Raw genomic sequence first — 22,681 nt, forward strand, 5'->3', positions numbered from 1 at the left:
CCACTAACTCTTTTTTCTGGTCCCATGAATGTTGTATTACTACACAGTGAATCAGCTTCAGCAGGAGGGGTGAGGAGAGTCTGCACCCAGAGCAGTGTGTAGCTGGGTTGTTATGTGCTCTCCTGGGAGGTGAGAAATATATAGATTTGAGCCCCAGGCAGGATGAGACAGAAATTGAACTTAGGTGTCCCACTTACTGAATGAATGTTCTGGCCCCTGGGTATTATTAAAAAAAAAGTCAGTCCTGGTGCCTCTTCTGGCCAAGCTCTAAATGAAGCAAGTTATTCTGTCCATTTCCTTCAAAGAATGGATCTAGGCACATCTTCTCAGGAGTGTATACTGCACCCCTAATCTGGAGTGCACTGAAGAGTCTGCTTGCTCCTCTAAGGTACCTACCTCAGAAACGTATTGGGTTTATTCAGGTACACATCTGTCTTCAGCGTTCCCTAGTGGTCAGCTCTGAGATGCTGGACAGACACCGTGCAAGGTTTTTGGATCACCCTTCTGAGGATGCTTAACACGGACCAACTTCCTTGATTGTTCAAGGAACAAGTCACCTTTATACAGAGAATAGGATGTGTTATGGCTTGGGGGTGGGAAAGGACAGTATCCTGTCAAAAATTGTTTAACATATGGATTACGTATTACATAATTGTATTGGGACTAATCAGAAAACATTGATTATTTTAAGGAAATCATGGAAACAATGGAAATAATGGAGCAACTGGCCATGATGGAGCCAAAGGGGAGAAGGGAGACAAAGGGGACCTGGGACCAAGGGGAGATCGTGGCCATCATGGACCAAAAGGAGAAAAAGGTTATCCAGGGATTCCACCAGAACTCCAGGTACAATATCTTTACTGTGGATCTCAAACCAGTAGGCTTTACCCTTGGGGTTTCCTGTCTCAAAATCAGCCTGCAGTTACCAGAATACAGATATATGCTGGTCCTTTGAATATAAGATCTAGCTTTTAAAGTGAAAGATTACTTTTAAAATGGCCTGCAATTTAAACTGGAGCAAAAAAATTGAAAAAAAAAAGGCAAAAAGCTCTCACAGGCTTCACAGAGATTGTATCCTTGTGTCTTTTTATTTTATTTTTTTTCTTAAAGTGAGATCAGAAAATTTATGCATCTTAAATTCAAGGGCATCTTCTATTTGAAGTAATGTAGTAGATCAAACCCACATATAACTTAACAATAAAAAGAATAGTGTAAAGTTTTTCAGTTTGGAAGTCAAATTCCTTCAAGTTCTTTTTCGTTCACCTTGTCTGATACCATGCAGTAATCACCAGGTTCAATAAACATAGGCATATATGAATGAAAAGAACTACACAATAGGTGTGTCTATACACAGATTTGATGTGGGAGCAGTTTGCTTATGAGTAAACTACTCATGAGTAAATGCTGGAGCAGATTTGCTGTTTATGGTAGCAAATTACTCCTGCTTCTTGGGGCCTATAATGGCCCCTGCTACTACTATGGGGAGCTCTAGACTCCCGTTGGGTGGTAACCCAGGGGCTGGCAGGGAGCACCAGGCCAGGAGACAGCTGTCCAGACTGGACAGATCATGGAGCTGAGCAGGGAACAGGATCCCTAGCCTCTTCCCCATCCAGCTCTGCAATCACAGAGCTGGGCAAGGAACAGGCACTCCAGCCCCTGCCATCAGGAAGCTCCCAGTGCCAGCTCTGCACCTGTAGGGCCAGCAGTGGGGGATCCTTATCTCTCAGCCTGAGATCCCAGATGCTTAGATAAGGATGTCTCAGCCCCCGGCTCCCTGATTGCGATGGCAAAGCGGGGGCTGGGAGAGAAGGATTTCCTATCCCCCACTCATTGATTACGATCTTGGAGGGGGGCAGACTTGGAGCTCTCTGCTGCTGGGGCAGGGGGACATAATCATCAGGCAGCTCTCGGGGGCAGGGTGCAATCTCCCACCCCCTGGTAGCCAGGTGACCAGGAGCAGGTTTGCTCCTAGTCAGGCATCTACATGAGCACTACTGTGCAGTAAGTAATTGCAAGTAAATTTACTACTTGCATTTGCAGGTAGCAAATTTACTTGCAATTAGTGAGGTTTACTATGCAGTAAGCATGTGCACATGTAGATGCACACGCTTACTGTGTAGTAAACTACACTACTGTGCAGTAAAGCACCTCATGTAGACACACCCAATAGGCTTTATTCTGGAGCTGTACATAACCCTTGCAGCCTCCATGTTTGTCTCTGACTAAGAGCTGCTATGCAACAATCTAGTTGCTGCCTAAGGGACCATCTCCCAGTTCCCAGCCCCCAGCCTTCTGTTATGGAGCCTTTTAAAATTATGACTTCTCTCGCTATAGGCATCTCAGAGGGTCTACACTGAACACTGCAGTATAGTGTAGAGACACCTGAGCCAGCAGGTGAATGAGCTGAATGAGGTAGTCGAAATACTAGCAGCAGTCCAGCTGTGGTAGCACTAGAACTCACTTGGGTATCTCCACACTATACTGCTTTATTCACACTCTGATTAGCTGACTGAAACAACCAATCAGAGTGTGCCAAGAGCATTCTGGACAGAAGCCGGTGCAGCGGAGTACCACCATGACTGCAGGGACACAGGGGATGGAGCAGGGGAACAGTGAGGGATGGTGACGGAGTGGATGGGTGTGCAGCCCTGCAAGCAGCAGCGGCAGACCAGACAGAGCATGGGGGAGGTATGGGCAGGGCTGTTAGCCTCAGCCCCTCCCCTCTCCTTCCCCCCACTCCCCCCGGCTCTGCTCCCTGCAAGTGGTGGTGTTGGACCGCCTGCTCCCCCAGTGCACAGGACTGGACGCTGGGGGTGGGGGAGGGCACACGGGGCCTGAGGCAGATCCAGCCTTGCTGCCGCATTGCAGGGAGGAATGGGCCTGGACGTAGGGCTTGGCCTTCTTCCCCTTCCCCCCCCCATGCCGGCAGAGACTGAGGGGCCAGACCTGGTGGGCAAGGCCAGCAGCACAGAGCCAGCTGCGGGGGTGGGTCCACAGGGCCAGAAGCAGAGCAGCAGCAGTGCTGGCTCTGCGCCGCTGGCCTTGCCCACCCGGCACTCCATCCCCCACCCCCCAGTCATTCTTGATGGCAACTGGCTAGTATATCATAAGATGTTAAGTGTTCTTATGATTTGGTGTCCACTGATTATTAAACTTGTGTAAAATAGTAGCGTAGCATGGCCAGCCATAGCATTAGGTATTAGACAGGAATTAAGTATACAAAAGGAATCCCCAGTCCACACACTTGTTAATATTAGGGAAAATAGATGTTCCATTTACCGGTCCAAACTCTGTAATTTGGGCTAATACCTTTTCAAAGTATGGTTTCATAAAGTAATATTTCATTGACCTTTTACATACACATAAAGGACATGAAAATTAACAGTAAATACACCAATACAAACTGTGGCATCTGTGCAGTCTGGAGGCAATGACTTTGCATTCTTTGGTGCCATATATATTTACATTGTCAAACATGGAGTTGAATTAAGGGAGAGCCTTTGCAGTGGATGAAATACAGCTTGAAAATGTTTTCCTACTTAATTGACTTTTGTAACAAGACAAAGTAGCTGAAAGAGTCTTCAGAAGATTATTAATTTGTAGGAATTTTCTGGAAGAATGGCTTGAAAAACATACTTGTTGCAATTATGTACCTTATAAGCATTTCTGTAATTTTAAATTTAGCTGCCAGAACCTTCCCTAATGTAGGTATTCTTGTGGAAATTTAACTGGTGCACAAAAAGGATTCCCTCTTGTTTTCAGTTATGTTTAAAATTGTTAAAGCAGTATAACCTTGTGTTTTTAAGCTACAATATCCTCAGAAAGGTGAAGGGAGAGAAGGGAACATGTTTTTGCATGAAATATCTCTTTAGAACTGGATTAATTTAAAGGAGAACTCCATCCCCTTTGATCAGATGTGTTATAACAAAACAGAAGGTGGAGGAAGACTCTTCAGCTGCATCCAAACAAGCATGTACATGCCTGTTGCAGCATCTCAAACCAGTTTGAGATGCCACAAGAGGCATGCTGGGAACCAAAAAAATGTTCCCCATACTACATACTTGCAGCACAGACTCTGTGTTTTATACCTGGAAATCCAGGTATAAAAAAAACCCAAAAAAACCCCGTGGGGAAAAAGGGGACACAGGGCACGGTTGTGCAGCATGCCTTGGGGCAACTGGTGGCTGAGTCTTCCAGAGAGATGCTCTGGCATCTGGCCAGAGTGTCTCTGTGGTGCTCCTGCTGCCCCAGAATGCTGCCTCTGTGTTGGGGCAAACAGGAGAGGGGTAAGGCTGCAGTGTGACCCAGACCAGGGTATTGTCCCTGATCAATAGGGGTGGGGGGGTCTGTGTGGTTTCTGGGGGGATTGTGGGTGTGTGGATGGGATGTGAGGTGTGGGGGGGTTGTTAGTGGGTGTGGGGCTTCTGGCGGGGTTTTGAGGGGGGGCTGTCGTACACCCGTCCCCTCCACCCCATGTGGCACACCACCCCCGGCACTGGCAGCAGCAGCCACCTGGGCCATGCTCACTGCAGCACAGACCCACAATGGCACAGTGCAGTCTGACCCACATAGTGCACATAGTGAATGGGCCTAGCCTGACCTGGCTTGGCTCAGCCTGCCCCAGTAGCGCAAGTGGTGGAAAGAACCAGCGCAGTCCCGTCCAAACACACACTAGCAGGCCAGGTCAGGCTGGGCCCGTTCACTATGTACAGACCACAGGTCAGGTGGTGCTGTGCCCTGAGGGGCTGTTCTGCAATGGGCATGGTCCAGCTGGCTGCTGCTGCCAGCGCCGGGGGCTGTGTGACATGGGGGGCAGGATGGGTGTGTGAAGGCCCCCCTCAAGCTCCTCTACAAATCTCACCCAAAACCCCATATCCCCTCTATACCCACACATCCACCCACGAACCCTGCCACACCCCACACCCCCTAACCCCCTTCCTGCAAACCCCACATACCCCCCACCCCTATACCCTATGCGCCCACCCCATACCCTATGCACCCAGCCCATACCCTATGCACCCAGCTGCCAGATAGGATGAGACCTGCTGGCAGGAGCTGTGGCTGAAGGGGCAGCTATCCCCACATACTGGTTAGCGAAGGGATCAGGGGGAACTCTGATTTTTCTATGATAAAAAACAAAAGCAAACACCAAAGCATATAGATATTTAGAATTTATTTTATTATGATGATAGAGGCACTGGTAGGCTTTCAAATTGCGTTAAAATTGTAAATATATCAATAAAACATTGCCCAACTGATCTCTCTCTATAGACAGATAGATATCGATATAGTGGTATTTCATTTTAATTGTGGGTATTTTAAAGAATGAATTTGGGTGTTTTATCAGAGAACTTGCAATTTTTAAACAGGGAATGCCAGGATTCCTGCTAGTGAGGCAAATGGCATTACCCAGGCAGAGGAGCCTGCCCAGGGCTAGCACTGGGGACTCAGCTGGAGGGCAAATTAAGTGGCTGACCTCCTGGCCATTTGGGGCTATGCAATGCCAGTTCAAAGTAGGCCATCACACTGGGAACATCTTCCAGGCGATAGCTGCCCAGATACCAGGGTGGGGGCACACGTGGCAGCAGTGCCACATGAAGGCCGACTGTGCAGCCATGGCCCACTGGCAGCTGGCCCAGAGGTGCAGGCAGCTCTGCTACAGTGCCCACGCCACATCCCAGGTGGCTGTGTGGTCCCCATCCAGGTCTGGCAGGTGTGCAGACATGGGGCTGCAGGTCCAAGGGGGAGGATGCTGTCACAGGTGGCAGCAGGTCACAGCCAGGCATCAGCCCCCATGCCAGGCTGCTGCAGTGGGTAGAGTGGAAAGGGGTCACTCTAAGTCAGGGCTGCTGCAGCAGTCCAGCTGGCACAGAGGGCTAGTGTCCCCATATGCCAGCTGGCTGGGCCTTGAAGCTCCTGAGAGTAAGTATCCCTGAGCTGCTCGCCAGGGTAGCTTTTTAAACTGCCAGAGCCAGCCCAGGTGCTGGCCTCAGCCTTTAGCTCACCCTGGCTGCAGATCCGGGAGGAGTTGGGCAGGGTCACTTTACCCCAAGTGGCACAACTTGCCCTACACCAAAGTGCATGTTCAGGCACGTGTGCTGAGGCACAAATCTCCAGCGCAAATTTGTGCTGCTGCTATCTGAGCTTCTGCAAGCGCACATGCCTGTATGTGTGGATGCATCCTTCTTTTGTATTCTAATTAACCTCTGAAGAATAGGCTGCAGTTGAATAACATTTCAGATATTATTTTGAAAAAAAATAATCCAATGCATCAAATCATCACTGTAATGATCTTATATCAGCATATAAACTTAACTAATTTGAGTGCAGTGCTGCTTAAGGGAACTGTAGTTCAAGAGAATTAATCACTTTTCTGTTCTAAAAAATGCATGAATGGAAAGAGGGAGCTAGTCCAGACTGCTACCCAAGTTCTAGATCTTCATACTTCTAGGCAGGTGGTTTAAAATTTCAGCTGCTGGGTCTGAATTTAGATCTATGGTTTTAGTTCAACTAGAAAGACGTCATTTTTCTTGCTCAAGTTCAGTATTTTGTTGACAGTGCGGAATAACAAAAATGATTAGGGACCTGGGAAGCAAGATTTATGAGGAAAGACTGAAAGAAATAGGGTTATTTAGCCTGGAGAAGAGAAGCTTGAGGGTGGATTTGATAATCATCTTCAAATACCCGAAGGGCAATTCTCTGTGGCCAAAGGGGATAGGACTGGAAGCTCTGGATTCAAGGTTCAGAAGGGGAACTTTAAGCTGGAGATTAGGAAGAACTTTCTGCCTATGAGAGTGGTGAAGCATTGGGACACGTTACCTAGAGAAACTTTGGAATCTCCATCCTTGGAAGTTTTCAAGAGCATATTAGACAGATACTTGGGTGGGATCATTTAGTCGGAAACAATCCTGCCTGCTTTGCCCAATCACCCAGCAAGTCTGTGGCCTTCTAGAACCTGTGTCTGTCCACTGCAATGATGTGTTTTGAGATCTCAGACCCAGAACTGGTTTTTAATGGGTCATTTTCTATTACCTTGTTTAGTGTAGTTTGAAGTATCCCATGTGAGGGGGTTTGCACCACTTCCCTTTGGACATTCTTCTAGAGCTTAATGCATCTCTCAGGCAAGAAGTTTTATATAACAATCTATCAAGCTAAATTTCTCCTTTCTTAATTTCACCCCTTTACTTCCAGCCTACATTGTCGTGACAGAGGAATTTGGAGCAGATGATGGGGGACAGGGAAGTTGCTTGATGAATCTTGGGCATCTCATTTAAGAGACCATAGTCAAGTGACCTTAAAATTGCTAAACTCATACCTGATGGTTGCTGGCAAGAAACAGTGATGTGTATATGGCTTAATGAGCCTTACTTATTTCTTATGCTCAAGTAAAAGCAGTATCTGAGTTAAAAAATAAACTAATTTAATCAGTTTTATACTAAAAGATCACACATTTCTTTTTTATCGCATTGGTCTCATCCACTTTAAAGTCAACAAAATTGAAAATAAATGCTGACCTGTACACATTGCCTAAGCGTTTAACTTCAATTGGACTATTCAGATTCATAAAACTAAGGGACATAGGCCTGTTCCAGCTTAATTCAATGGGATTTTTGTTATGGGAGTTTAATTGCCCTTGGATCAAGTCCTAAAAGAACATCCCTATAAGAAAAATAAATATACTTGAAATATACAGAAAAGCTTTTACATTATGGCTTCATATTTGTCCTTTTCCTCCTCATTAACCACTGGTTAAATATGAACTATATTTTATAGGTTGCATTCATGGCTTCCATGGCAACTCACTTCAGTAATCAGAACAGTGGGATAATCTTCAGTAGTGTTGAAACCAATGTTGGAAATTTCTTTGATGTTATGACTGGTAGATTTGGTGCTCCAGTCAATGGTGAGTATTTACAAGGCAAAATAGTGTAGATTGACTCTGGAGTGTCTTATTAGTCAGATAGGAAGTAGATGTTGAAGGAACAAATTTAAATGTTCTGTTGTAAGTGAAAGGGAGTTTTGCTATTGACTTCAACAGAGGTAAGATTTAGCTCTAAATTTGATTAAACTCTTGGCTTACCCCAGATTGGAGAAATTGTGTGTTAGAATTGAGGAAATGATACACAGTCATTGTTCAGTACAGTAAGACTATTATTAGTCAGTGTTGGTCTAAATTAGAAATGAGTTTTTAAAATAGGATTTTTGAGTTCATAAAAGATGAAAGCATGGTCTCTTTAAAGACCCAAGACTTCACCTTATCTACAGAACACCTGCAGCCTAGATGGTGACAGTATACAATTCAGTACAAAGTTTTGTCAGGGCAGCTCAGTCCTGAGCTAGAAGGACAAATAAGGTCATTTGACTTTTCATGTCATTTATATTGGGCGTGTCTACACATGCCTGGGACTGCACATTTGGTACTGCACAGTCCCAGTGGCACAGTTTTTTTTTAGACGCTATGTTGCTGTAGTGACAAGCTACAGTAACATAGCGTTGGCATCGCGGTTTGTGCCTATTGACACTACATCACCATAGAGATGAGCTACATTGCCATAGCTCATTGCTATGGTGATGTAGCGTCTCACGCAGACGCACCCACCAAGGCCTTGCTACATACTCAAGTTGCACTGCCTTAGCTGTACAGATATAGTCAAAGTAGTATGAGCCCTGTAGTGTGGAAGCAATTATAATGGTGGAAAAAGTACTGGTACTGCTGTCATTTGTTCCTGTACAGAAGGAAGAATAAGCTATATTACTATAAGGCACTTTTTCATCTGTGTAATTGCATCCTCAGTAGGAGAAGCAGAACTACTGGTTGTTCTGTAAAAACCTACACACTCTAACTGCAAGATATATTAGCACAAGGTCAAGGTCCAGATTCAACTTCAGATTTAGGTGGGTAAATAGCACTTGCTCAGCTAACTTTAGCAGTGTCAGCGGCGGTTTTGGACACTTACCCAGATTCTAGACTCTGTTCCCCCGAGAATGCACGTTTCAGGGGTGAACAAATGGAGGTGGTGGCAACCAGCCCCTGCACCTTTTAGCCCAGTAGCTTGGCTAGGGCTGTTTTTCAGAAGGTGTGAGACCAGGTTTTAGCTCCCCCTCACCTCATCCTACTTGCAGCTCCTTTTTCTCAGCAAAGCATGCTCATCTTCAGGCAGCCTCTGTGGATTTGCCCATGACATTGTCAAGATTATCCTCCACTTTTCCTTTAGGGGTTGGCTGGAGAGGGATGGAAGACCCAGTTGTTTGTAAATATTTATTTATTCAGAGTTTCATATCACGAATTTCGTGGGCTGTCTGTAGAATAAGACCCAGTCAAATCCCGGCCTCCCTAGGACTGAATAAGAAATACCTATTGACTTCACTGAGACCAGCTTTGGGCCTAATTACATTAATTTTCTAGTCAACAAATGCAAATTTATGGCAAATAGTCTACTACATGCCAGTGTCAAACGCAGATACATGTTATGTTTGTTAACTTTTTTTCAGGAGTATATTTCTTCACCTTCACTATGATGAAACATGAAGATGTGGAGGAAGTGTATGTGTACCTAATGCACAATGGTAACACAGTTTTCAGCTTATATAGGTGAGCTGAAATGCATGGGATCTTCATCATAATGGAGAAATCTACATACATAGCCAGTCTTACTTTCTCATGGATTTCATCCTACCAAGGTTCCTTTAAAATGAGTAGAAATATTTACCACCCTATATTGACACATCTGTATCATTACTAGATCTTTGTATTCAATCTTGGTCATAATTTCCTCAAAGTTGTCAAAAGGGGGTAAGTGTTTTAATTTGGGGTTGGGATCTAATGGTGACAAACTGATATATTTTTGAAAAAGCAATATTCATCTCCAGTATATTTTAAAATGAGTGATTTACAAAAACATCCATATCAACTAACTGACAGTCCTGTTGCATGCTACAAGAAAGCTGGTTATGTTAAAGGAAGCTGTTCTTTTTTAAACTACATTACTATAGGTAAGTAAGAAGCCTAGGTGCTTTATTTAATGTCACTGAAAGAATACATCTTAACTAAAGAGATTTTGTATCATGAGTAGCATAGAGAACATAAACTGGAATAGGAAACATTTGACCATATCTAAAGAAATATATTGAACCAAGTCACATGGTTAAAAATCTGTAGCTAGTTGGGTACCTGGAGAAATTACCCTCTTCTGTTATTTGTGTAATGCTGATGATGGACTTGGAGCCATGCTGTACACAAAGTAAAGCTCCTCTTCCAAAAGATTTGCAGGCACACAAAAATACAGAACATAATGAGAAATCCAGAGCTGGGAATGAATGAGCAAGTCTTGGTCCCAAAGGAAAAAAATCATACATAACCATCCAGAATTAAAAAAACCCCATGAAATAAAGCAGTTAAATTTGGGCAAAATGGGACTAGTAAGCCACATAAGATTGTAATTTACTGCTATGATGTTCAAGCAAGGCAAATGAAAGAAAACCAATAATGAGTCAGCAGCTTGTTAGGGGATGCTCTGTTCATGCAACATGCATTCTTGAATTGATATTCTTTTTGTTCTGATGCCTGCTTGATCATTGTTGACAAAGGCAAAACTGACCTGTTTGTGAAATGTTCCTCCTCAGCTACGAATCGAAAGGAAAATCTGACACGTCAGGGAACAGCGCAGTGCTAAAACTTGCCAAGGGAGATGAAGTGTGGCTGCGTATGGGGAACGGAGCGCTACATGGAGATCATCAGCGCTTCTCCACTTTTGCTGGGTTTCTTCTTTTTGAAACAAAGTAAAAACAGAAGTCCATTTTGATGCAGCTCCTTTATTCAGGTGATATTCTTTCTGGTCTATAGAATGACGTTACATATTAAGAGCAAAGAAGGCTTGTTTGGATGCAGTACGTTGGTATTTGTGTATTGGGGATGCATTGAACACATCGAGCAGGTGACACAGATACAGATTCTCATGAGGTACATTGACACCTTGGTTGCACCTAATCAATGAGTAAGCCTTGCTAATACCGCCCTCCCCCCCCCCCCCCATTCCAAAGCAATTGAAAAAAGGTTTTAAAGATGTTATTTAGAGAGCGATTTGGGAAGCTTGACCCAAAATTTTGTGTAGATAGATTTTTGTCAAATCTGTTAGGAACTTTACAATTGATTGATGGCCCCTTATTCATCTAGTTTGTTTTATTTTTTCATTTAGGCTTGCACCATAGGAGCTGGCTCTGGCTAAACTACAAGAGGACTCAGCTTCAGATGAGAGTGGATTTAGAGGAATCAGTTTATACTGGACTAGAAAAACCTTTGCAAAAACAAAAAAAAATGTGAAAAGTAAAGATGGCAGGGATTCAGGTTTCTTGCACCATCCTCTTTTACATTTTGAAGATGAGTTTGGTGACTTTAATACAGTTTTCATGTACATATTCACTCCTTCAAAAAAAAAGTGTGTTAGGTTTTCTCAGTTTGAGAAATCCAAAGATGAGTTTCTTTTGCCTGAGTTATGCAGGTCATATGGTTCTTTCTGGTCTACAAATTGTGAAAACTGTCCTGGCAATGCTACGTATCAGGACAGAGACCTAGCCAGTATTACCGGAGATATTTGAAATGGTTCAAACAGCACAACAAGCTAGAGGACAGGTACTCTGTAGAGCTTGGAGCTCTTTTTAAAAGAATGACCTTACAATACAGTTGTCAGTGTTATTTTTCGCACAATCTCTCCTGGAAGTGTTGCTTCTAGGAGACAGTTGGCATGTTTACATGTACATTAATGCACCATAATAACATATACTAACTTAACATGCTGTAATTGGCAGTACTGCTCAGTAGCGCCGGCGCACATCTTTTACACAATGCTAACGCACAGTAGACTGATTCTACAGCGCATTAACGCATTAACACAGCTTTTGCCATGATGTGCTAATGTACAATAGAATTAGTCTACTGTGCTTTTAGCATCTCATGTAGATACGCCCAGTATTTCAGAAATGGCTTTACAATATGGTATGCCAGCAACTACGATGTATACAGAATATACAATATATAGCTGATAAACCAAAATGTTATTGGTTCAGGTGATCTGTATCTACAAACCTGGTTCTGGCCATTGTATTTTTGTTATTCATCTGTCTTCACAAGCAGTAGCACTTGTCCTCCATTTTTCAACTTTGTTACTTTAAGTCCTATCTTGTCTATGCTTTGGTATTTTAAAAATTAATTTACAAGTTCCAAACAGGCTAAAGCACTCTTAACAGTCTTTAACACAAGGGCCCTTCTGCATATTACAGCCTTCCCCATACAAAGCTTTCCCTGTGTAAATTTTATCTTAAGTTCTTTTATGCAAGATAGTGATAACCATTGACAGTATCACAGACTAATGATTTTAAAATCTAACTTTTGAATGTGTGTGTCCTTTTATTCATTCCTAGTCTGTGTTAATTTCTTTTTTTAGGGAAAAATGTGTTAATACTTGACCAATAAGATTGCTATGCTTTTTAGATTTTACTTCAATCACTGATAAATATGGATGTTAATGAATTGTCATTTAATAACATTAGGTTTTATTTATATAGTGTTGTACCAAAACATTTCATAACCTAAGACCTTATTATTTTCATAAGCATTTTAGCAACAATTCGGGGTGCCTTAAAATTAGAAAAGAAATCACATTAGGAAATCCCATTGGTGTTGCTGTTTTGAAATAAGTCCACCTAGTGCATGTGACACATGGCCTTGTGCATTAACTTCCATGATAAGAGAAATGTTTGCTGAAAATACTATTTCTTGCTTTGTTAGGAATGTTTGCGTACTTTGTAAAACATGTAGTTACCTAATAAACACGAATAGTTATAAAATTCTTATGGGTTATTTATACCTATACTGTCAAAGTTACGGAAATGGGACAAGTACAGTAGTCTTCTGGAGACTATCAATATCTATTCTCAGCATATTTTTCCTAAGCATCTATTTTGCTAGTACGTTGAGTGGTAATGTTCTCCATTGCCTTGTATACTGTGTAATATCTACACCTGTGCAACACGAATGTAAAGTAGGTTAAAAAAAAGACGGGTCTGATTCTCATTTACATTAAGGCCATTTTACATTGCATGGACAGCATAAAGATACCTTGAAATAAGGCAAGGGCAATTTAAATCTATTTTAAGACTGTTTGTTATATATAATACTTGCTAGAGCACTGCTAGTGTGTCAGTAGTATAAATGAAAAACAAGTTCTGTGATTCTGATACGATGTAATTTTAAACCAACTCTTTACTCAGTTTGCCCTGACGTATATGATTGAAATGAGGTATAAGGAAATTGAGAAGCAGAACTCCAAAATTTTTAACAAACTCTGTTTTGGAGATGTCAGTCACAATTCCATGGTTAAAACTGATTTGGGTTTTGCACTAAAGCAAAATTTAATCTCTGTATTATATGAAAAATCCTAATTTTTATCTTTCCCAAAGTAATATCATGGGCTCCCCGACTGCTGAATACATTTTCTGAGAATTTACAAATACAATGAGGGATACAAATACACAGTTAAGTTATCCAAACAATCTGAATTCTGCCTCCATAGTGACACTATATGAAATTATCTACTGTGTCTTTTAAAAATAGTTTAATAGTTTCTAGGGTCGGAAGGGACCTGAACAGATCATCAAAACTGACTCCCTGCCCTGGGCAGGAACGAGTGCTGGGATCATAATACCCCAGCCAGATATCCATCCAACCTCCTCTTGAAGACCCCCAAGGTAGGAGAGAGCACCACCTCCCTTGGGAACCCATTCCAGAGCCTGGCAGCCCTGACCGTAAATCAAGTCTGAACCTGCTCTCAATCAATCTGTGGCCGTTATTCCTTGCTATCTCAGGTGGTGCCTGGGGAAACAGATCCTCACCTATTTTCCGCTGGTCCCCCCGGTGAGTTTATAGACGGCCACCAGATCCCCTCTCAGTCTTCTCTTGTGAAGGCTGAATAGGTTCAGGCCGTTTAGCTTCTCTTCATAGGGCCTGGCCCACTGCCTCCTGACCAAGGAAGTGGTTCTCCTCTGGACCCTCTCAAGGTTAGCCACATCCCTCTTGAAGTGCGGCACCCAGAACTGGATGCAGTACTCCATCTGTGGCCTGACCAGCGCCGCATAGAGGGAAGGATCACCTCCATGGACCTGCCTGTGATGCATCTGTAGATGCATGACAAGGTGCTGTTAGCCTTACTGACTGCGTCCTTGCATTGGTGGCTCATGTCCATCCTGGAGTCAACAATGAGTCCAAGATCCCTTTCCACTATTGTGTTATTGAGAAGGGTGTTCCCCAGCCTATGGGTGTGTTGCTGGTTCCTTCTCCCTAGATGCAGTACCCTGAACCTGTCAGCGTTGAATTCCATCCTATTCTCATCCACCCACCTTTGTAGCCTGTCTAGATCTAACTGGATTCTGTCCCTCCCCTCCACTGTGCCCACCTCGCCCCACATCTTTGTGTCATCAGCAAATTTGGACAGCGTGCTTTCCACGCCCACCTCCAAGTCGCTGATAAAGATGTTGAATAGCACAGGCCCGAGGACCAAGCCCTAGGGGACTCCACTGCCCACATCCCTCCAGGTCGAAAACAACCCATCCACCACCACTCTCTGGGTGTGACCATCGAGCCAATTTGCCATCCATTTGACTGTATAGGCATCAATGCTACATTCGCCTCGTTTTTTTATGAGAATGGGGTGAGAAACAGTGTCAAAGGCCTTCTTGAAGTCTAGGTAGATGATATCCACCTCAGCACCTGCATCCAAGGACTTTTGTGACCTGGTTGTAAAAGGAAATCAGATTAGTCAGGCAGGATCTACCTGCAATGAACTTGTGTTGGTTGTCCCTGAGCATTACGTCCCATGCTGGGCCCCCGCAGATGTGCTTCTTGATAAATTTTCCTCAAAGGTCTTCCCAAGGACTGAGTTGAGACTAACTGGCCTATAGTTACCCGGGTCCTCCTTTCTCCCCTTCTTGTAAATGGGGACCACATTGGCCCTTTCCAAATGAATTTTAATTTGATGTGGGACAAAAAATTTACTAGGCATTGCATGTTTGGAACATTGTGTTACATTCATAATCTTCATGAATTTTATTGAAATGTTTTAAAAGTTAGTGGGACATTTTATTAAGAGCACTCTCACACTCTTAAATATATGGAATAATTAAAAAAAATTGATTATCAGTCTGGTATGTAATATATAGTCATCTTTCCCCACATTCCTAAACTTTCTGCTTCCCCTTGAGATTTTCCATGGAAGATTCTGATTCCACCGTCATGGCTCTCAGATCCCCTCAGATATGATGTTTTTATTAAAAAGTATGTTTTGTGTTTGGAATCAAAAGGATCCTGAAGGGACAGAATACGTGGTGGGGAAGGGTTGCGTCAATGACTGTAAAAAAATTCTGTGTTCTTATTGTAAGAAATTGATACAATAATGCATCTATTTTGTAGTTAATCTTGCCTCAGAAACCAAGAGGAAATAAATCAGACAATGCATCAGGTCAGATTTTAAAATCTTGATCCAGGAGAAAGAATGGGGCAAACCAGATGCATTCTGGGGTGTAACACTGGACTGTAATATTGGGATACCAGGCAAGAAGGCAGATACCTGTACCACCAGCTACATGATGCTATGATCTCTGCATAGTGGCAAGCACAACTTTTTCTTAAAATTATTTTGCAGTTTCATTAGTCTCTAAACCAATCTTGTTTAGACCAAATGAGACTGTATTCTTTTTTGGGGAAAGCAGTTTAGATACCTTATTCTATGGGTCAGTGTACCTGGTCTTGTAAGAGTGCTATTTTCACTTGTACAAGATGGGGCTGAAGAAGCAGCAGATGGTAGCTGAGTATTAGCAGAGTGATGTTACAGAGTACAGAGAGAGGAGCCATGGGTATAGGAACTGATAGTAGAAAGCTTCTCTCCATACAGTCCTATTCCAACTTTTTTTCAGCATTTGCAAGATACTGGAGCAGTAAAGGGAATCTAGGTCCTAAACACCTCCCGTGAAGGTGAGAATGAAATGGGATAAGTAGTACAAAAGTTGCATTTGAAACAGAGAAAGGCACTTTCAGTGCTGAAATCTGCCCAATTAATGAGCAACCCTGGCACTTTTTTCCACAAGGTTGAATTCATTTAACTTACTATGATGTTCTTTTCTTTAAAAAACCTAAGAAATTCCACAGAGAATACTGCTCAAATGAATGTTAAGGTTACACACACAAGTTCTCAGATGACTGGACATGCCAAGGTTAAAGCTGCCCATGCAAGCTTAACTCTGTCTCCTTGTGTCTGTGCGTTCCCACACAGTCTTCATGTTACATGATCACATCAGATTGCTTGGGGAAAAATATAATATGAACCAGTATAGCAGTTGGATGGTAATTATTACTAAATGAGGAATGGGCTACACACGAGACTCTGATGACACAAAATAAACATTGAACCACTTCCTCATTCAACAGGTTTGATCCAATTTACACATTTGGGGGTTAGAGGACCTACAGAAAATACACTGTGGTATCATATAATAACTAAAGCAATGTGTATGCACAAGTGAGTAGAATTAAGTCTGCCACAGCAACAGTGACTTGAGCAGTTTTTGAATTTGGAGAGTGCCATTACATTATTCTACCTTATGATTTTTAGAACAGAATACTGTCCCAGGTGTTGAATGCCATTGGTTTCCACTGTATCATAAAAATTGAGGGTGCTCTACACCTTACAAATAGTACTCAGCACTTTTCAGTTTTGGATCCTCAGGTCAGGACACAGACACTCGGAGCTTGCGTCTTTCAGCCCTATAAAAAGCATTGATTTGCAGTTGAAACTGGTGGATGAACAATAACATTTGATATTTTTGATTGCTCATTGTTTAAGCTACTGCACCATCCACTAAAGCCCAGAAATGTCACAGTGCTTAAATAAAGTCTTACAGAGAATGAATCTGTTCAGATCAATGATTTCCTCCTTTCAGGATTAGACATTTCTTTTTAAAAAAAGGTCATTGTTTGCACTCCCAAATTGTCAATGAGCCATGAAATCAACAATGATATGAATTAGTTATGAATTAAATATGTCATGGCTGTCTCCAGGGTTCAGGTGAATGGCTGACTTACTGTCTGATAGGAATTAGATGCGATGCAAAGCTATATTGCTCAATAGCACTAGTAACACAGGAAGAATTGCCTAAGTTTAAGTTGTAAAAGCGGCAGTCCTAATGGGAACTGCTTGGTGGATATACATTAAGATTCCAGGACCAGCAAGAGGGTTATTAGTACTGTCCAACAATCTTTTCCAGACTAACTATATAGGGCCAGTGGCCAGAAACAAGCTTCCTGATGTTGCTCACCTACACCAAGAGGCCTAAAACCGTAACCCAGAACAAAGTACCCAGGGAAAAGCAAAGCCAAGTTATGGTTATTACGGTTCAGCTACTAGGAGAAGCTGTCCAGAACAAAAACTGCTTGCACAAACTATAAGTAAATTGCATCTCGTTTGTTTTCTTGTAACCCATTTTAAAAGAATGGCTATTGGTAAAATCCTGACCCTACCACAATCCATGGCCAAGCTCTTATTGTCTGCGGGGGGAATCAGTGCATCACCCCAAGGCTGTATGGACAGGTCAAGTTACCTATAGGCTATGCTGGAACACTGGTTAGTACAAGCATTGATGAGAACATATGCTACTTGCACAACAGCTTTGCTAAGGCAGTGACCAACGCAGGCCTCTCTAGAGCAGTGACCGATACATGAACTGTTTACACAAGTGTGAGCTGTAGAGGCATAGTGAGCTCAGCCAGTGCCTGAGGCAGCAGGAGTGGAGGGGACAGGACTATGCCAATCACTGTAGACTGGGGTGGGGGTGAAGGGAAGGAAAATTGTACCTGCCTGGGTTCTCTACACACTCAAAGCAGCTGCTGACTGCTGGAGCATCATCAAGGGAGGAAAGTGGATCCGACAAACTATAGGCCCATCAGCCTGACTTCTATCCTGGGGAAGATCTTAGAAAAGTTTATTAAAGAGGCCATCCTTAAAGGACTGGCCGACGCCAACATGCTGAGAGATAGCCAGCACGGGTTTGTAGTGGGTAGGTCTTGCTTGACCAATCTCACTTCCTTTTGTGACCAGGTGACCTATAATCTGGACAAGGGAGAAGAGATTGATGTCATATATCTTGACTTCAAAAAAGCCTTTGATCTGGTATCCCATGATCACCTCTTGGCAAAACTGGCCAGTTGTGGCCTTGGGTCACCACGATGCGCTGGCTGGGAAATTGGCTCCGTGGTTGGACCCAGAGGGTGGTAATTGAGGGAAGTCAATCATCATGGTGCCCTGTGACCAGTGGGGTCCCACAATGCTTTGTCCTTGGACCCATATTGTTCAACATCTTCATTAATGATGTGGACATTGGAGTCAGAAGCAGACCTGCCAAGTTCACCGATAACACCAAACTTTGGGGCAAAGCATCCATACCTGAAAACAGGAGGATGATCCAGGCTGACCTGGACAGGCTCAGCAAATGGACGGACGAGAACCTGATGGTGTTTAACACTGAAAAATGCAAGGTTCTCCACCTTGGGAGGAAAAACCTGCAGCACCCTTATAGGCTTGGCAGTGCTATGCTGGCTAGTACTAAAAAAGGAGGGAAGGAGGACCCAGGGAACTATAGGCTAGTTAGTCTTACCTTGATCCTGGGTAAGCTTTTTGAGAGAATTATCCTGGTGCATGTCCACAAGGGGCCAGCAGGGGAGGTTATGCTTAGGGGCAATCAGCACGGGTTCGTTAGAAGCAGGTCCTGTCAAACCAACCTGGTGGCCTTCTATGACCAGGTCACAAAATCCTTAGATGCAGGTGTCGCAGTGGAAGTAGTCTTTCTGGACTTCAGGAAGGCCTTCGACACTGTCTTTCACCGCATTCTCATTAAAAAACTAGGGGACTGTGGTGTTGACACCTAGACAGTCAAATGGGTCACTAACTGGCTGGAGGGCCGTACCCAGAGAGTGGTGGTGGTGGACGGGTCATTATTGACCTGGAGGGATGCGGGTAGTGGAGTCCCCCAGCGCTCGGTCCTCGGACCCGCACTGTTCAACTTCTTCATCAGTGACTTGGACTAGGGGGTAAAAAGCACCCTATTCAAATTTGCTGATGATGCTAAGATGTGGGCATGCTAGAAGGGAGGAATGAGCTGCAATTGAACCTAGACAGGTTACAGGGGTGGGCAGATGAGAACAGGATGGGTTTCAACACTGACAAGTGCAAGGTGCTGCACCTGGGGAGGAAGAACCAGCAGCATACCTACAGGCTGGGGAACTCCCTTCTTGTCAGTGCAGAGGCAGAAAAGGATCTTGGAGTCATTATTGACGCCAAAATGAACATGGGCCAACAGTGTGGGGATGCGGTCAGGAAGGCCAACCACACCTTGTCATCTATCCACAGATGCATCTCAAGCAGGTCCAAGGAGGTGATCCTCCCCATCTACAAAAGCACTGGTCAGGCTGCAGTTGGAGTACTGCGTCCAGTTCTGGGTGCTGCACTTGAGGAGGGATGTGGACAACATGGAGAGGGTCCAGAGGAGGGCCACCCACATGATCAGGGGGCAGCAGGGCAGGCCCTACGAGGAGAGGCTAAGGGACCTGAACCTGTTCAGCCTCCACAAAAGAAGGCTGAGGGGGGATCTAGTGGCCTGTTACAAACTAGTCAGAGGGGACCAGCAGGCATTGGGGGAGTCCCTGCTCCCCCGAGCACTACCAGGAGTGACTAGAAATAGCGGTCACAAGCTGGCAGAGGATAGATTTAGACTAGACATCAGGAGGCGCTACTTCACAGTCAGGGCGGCTAGGACCTGGAACCAACTTCCAAGAGAAGTGGTGCTGGCTCCTACCCTGGGGGTCTTTAAGAGGAGACTAGATGAACACCTTGCTGGGGTCATTTGACCCCAGTGCTCTTTCCTGCCATGGCAGGGGGTCAGACTTGATGATCTGTCAAGGTCCCTTCTGACCCTACAAACTATGAAACTATGGAAGAAAGAGACTTGGGGGTCATCATTGACCACAAGATGAACATGAGCCTGCAATGCGATGCTGGGGCTAGTAAAGCGACCAAAACGCTGGCTTGCATCCATAGATGCTTCTCAAGCAAATCCTGGGATGTCATTCTCCCCTTGTACTCAGCCTTGGTGAGGCCACAGCTGGAGTACTGCATCCAGTTTTGGGCCCCACAATTCAAAAAGGATGTGGAGAAGCTTGAGAGAGTCCAGAGAAGAGCCACGCGCATGATCAGAGGTCAAGAAAACAGACCTCACGATGACTGGCTGAGATTTATGAGGCTCTTCAGCCTGGAAAAGCACAGGCTCAGGGGTGATCTGATGGCCACCTGTAAGTTTATCAGGGGTGACCATCAGTATCTGGGGGAACGTTTGTTCACCAGAGCGCCCCAAGGGATGACGAGGTTGAATGGTTATAAACTAGTGCAAGACTTCCCCCCCAATACACCGCTAGGCGTGGGGCTGCATCCCCCCTGGCTCTTATGGCTAGATAGCACAAAGCTGCCCCTGCCATAGTTGATACCCGAGGCTCGTGCCCCACTCATCCCCTGCAGTTATGCTGCTGATAAGCTGCAATAGATGTATGTGAGGCTGGCCCAAGACAACAGAATGACACAAGGTGTGCAGTACTGCCAAGTAGGGGAGCCAGGCACAACACCTGTGCAATACTTGTGTGATAAATGAAGAATAGGACAAAGATCTGAGGAAGCCTGGTGTCGGCTTAGGGCCAAGTGCCCCAAAACACAATTATCCCTGGGAGCCAGAGAGTGAGACCAAGTTTGGGAAGCCCTCCCTGTCTTTAAGCCTCCCAAGCCTTGAAGCCTCCCTGTCTTTAAAGGACTATAACATCAAGGCATGGTGGGTGAGCAAAAGAGAGTGTGACCAAGTAGGGAAGTTCAATTAAGGGCTGAGCAACTACCAGGGAGTGTCATGGCCACCTCCTGGGACAGAAGTTGCCAACCACTGAACCACGGCCCAGTACCAGGTCGCAAAGGGTTGGCTGCCAGGCTGTGGCATGAGCCCCCCACTTGGACCCCTGTCTGTCTGCCCAGCCAAGCAGTTTCTGTCACTGGCAGTGACATGTGGGATTAAAGTTGGGTGGCAGGGCAGCCCCAGGAGGGAGGCAGCCAGCTCTGCCACTCCCATGCCAGTGTACAGTATAAAAAAGGTTGGGAACCACAGCCCTGGGACAAGCATCTTGTTACTCTCCTCCTAGTTGACACCTGAAGTAGGTGTCCCACAGACATCCTTGTTATGCTACTGGATTTGAGACGTATTAGTAAGTAGCTTGTGCTCTCACTGCCAGTGGATGAATAGTGGAATTTAGTCCCTGGGCATGTAAAAATAATAAGTCTGATGAGCAAAGTTTAAATCCTATCATGTAATGGGCATATTGGCAAGAGAAGCTCAGACACAGGTAAAACTAATGCAAAAAAGGGGTTTAATACAAAGGACATTTGTCATAACAGTATGAGGTTAGAACAAAGTATGAGTCAGAAGTGTGAAGTATAAACTACAGTACAATCTAATCTACCCAATACAATCTATCTGAATGCTAGAATGGTAAGAACGGAGTCCAAAAATCTCTGACAAAACATAAATGCTGCCATCCATGGATAAAACTAACCGTCTTTAAAACATGCAATAAAGCTGGGAAAGATAATGCAAGAGATCCATGGAAGTCCATGGATCTTGATTCTCCTTTGGTCTAAGCCTAATTGATCTTTTAAAATTAAATATGAAAGTTTGTTTTATTATTGGATTTCAGCTCAGTGTATAATGACATTTTAATGATAACATATAGAATATTTCAATAGACTAACACATCTTCTACGTCTCTCACTTCTTCAGTATACAAGTAAAACAAATAAAACAAAACAAGAATAAACCATGCTATGATAACTATCTTAATAATCTTGTACTTGTGACTCTGATGTTGATTTGCAGGGGGGGAAGGAATCAGAAATAAAAATTATAACCTGAAAAATGGCATATATTCACATCTGTGGTATATACAACAGTGTATATTTTGATCAGGTACTGTCAACCAGGGTGGTGGTGAAGGGAAGGAAAGTCTTACCTGGCTGGGTTCTCTGCACACTGAAGGCAGCTGTGAATTAGATAAATCTGTCTAATCCAGTGATTCTTAACCAAGATGCCAGTGTCTTTAATTTAATTGTCTGTTGCCAACTGGACACTGGGTGTTTCTGGTGATTTTTGCCTGGATTCATGCCACCAGCCTCATTCTCCCCCCACTTTCTCCCTATGATTATTTGTAGACTTTCTCTTAAAAGACACACTTTTTCAAACCCAATTCAATGTTCATCAAAAGTGCCAGCCTTTCATCTCAGAACTGCAGTGCTCTCATTTGGGCCGAGTCATGACATGAGTGACGAAGAATGCCACTTCTAAAGGCAGGTGGGCTTCCGAATGAGGTCACTTGCTCACGTGAAACACAATAAACTTTGCTAGCTGCAGGCTGCTGAAATTAGACAACAGGGAGTCTGTGATTATGGTGGGATCTAAAACTTGACAGACTGAGAACATGGCAGCAAGAAGAAAATTGCTAAAAGGATCCTGTCCCTGCTCTTACCTAATGGAGACCCCAAAAGGGTCAGAGTGAAGA

At 44.0% G+C, this 22,681-nt stretch overlaps 1 protein-coding gene across 3 annotated transcripts in view; it reads left to right on the forward strand.

The window, feature by feature from the left end:
* Nucleotides 1-12,843, forward strand: part of C1QTNF3 (C1q and TNF related 3) — a 32,671-nt gene extending 19,828 nt beyond the window's left edge. For 2 of the 3 annotated variants that reach the window (XM_019495855.2, XM_019495856.2), the window contains exons 3-7: nt 692-846; nt 7,774-7,903; nt 9,493-9,592; nt 10,624-10,820; nt 11,196-12,843. In XM_019495855.2, coding sequence (XP_019351400.1) covers nt 692-846; nt 7,774-7,903; nt 9,493-9,592; nt 10,624-10,783 — 545 coding nt within the window. In that variant the 3' untranslated portion in view covers nt 10,784-10,820; nt 11,196-12,843. Of the gene's footprint in view, nt 1-691; nt 847-7,773; nt 7,904-9,492; nt 9,593-10,623; nt 10,961-11,195 lie in introns of all 3 variants that reach the window. The other variant, XR_009461160.1, reaches the window with a different exon arrangement.
* Nucleotides 12,844-22,681: the final 9,838 nt, after the last annotated feature.

Source organism: Alligator mississippiensis, chromosome 3, assembly GCF_030867095.1.
Source record: "Alligator mississippiensis isolate rAllMis1 chromosome 3, rAllMis1, whole genome shotgun sequence".
In the NCBI taxonomy this organism is placed as follows: Eukaryota; Metazoa; Chordata; order Crocodylia; family Alligatoridae; genus Alligator; species Alligator mississippiensis.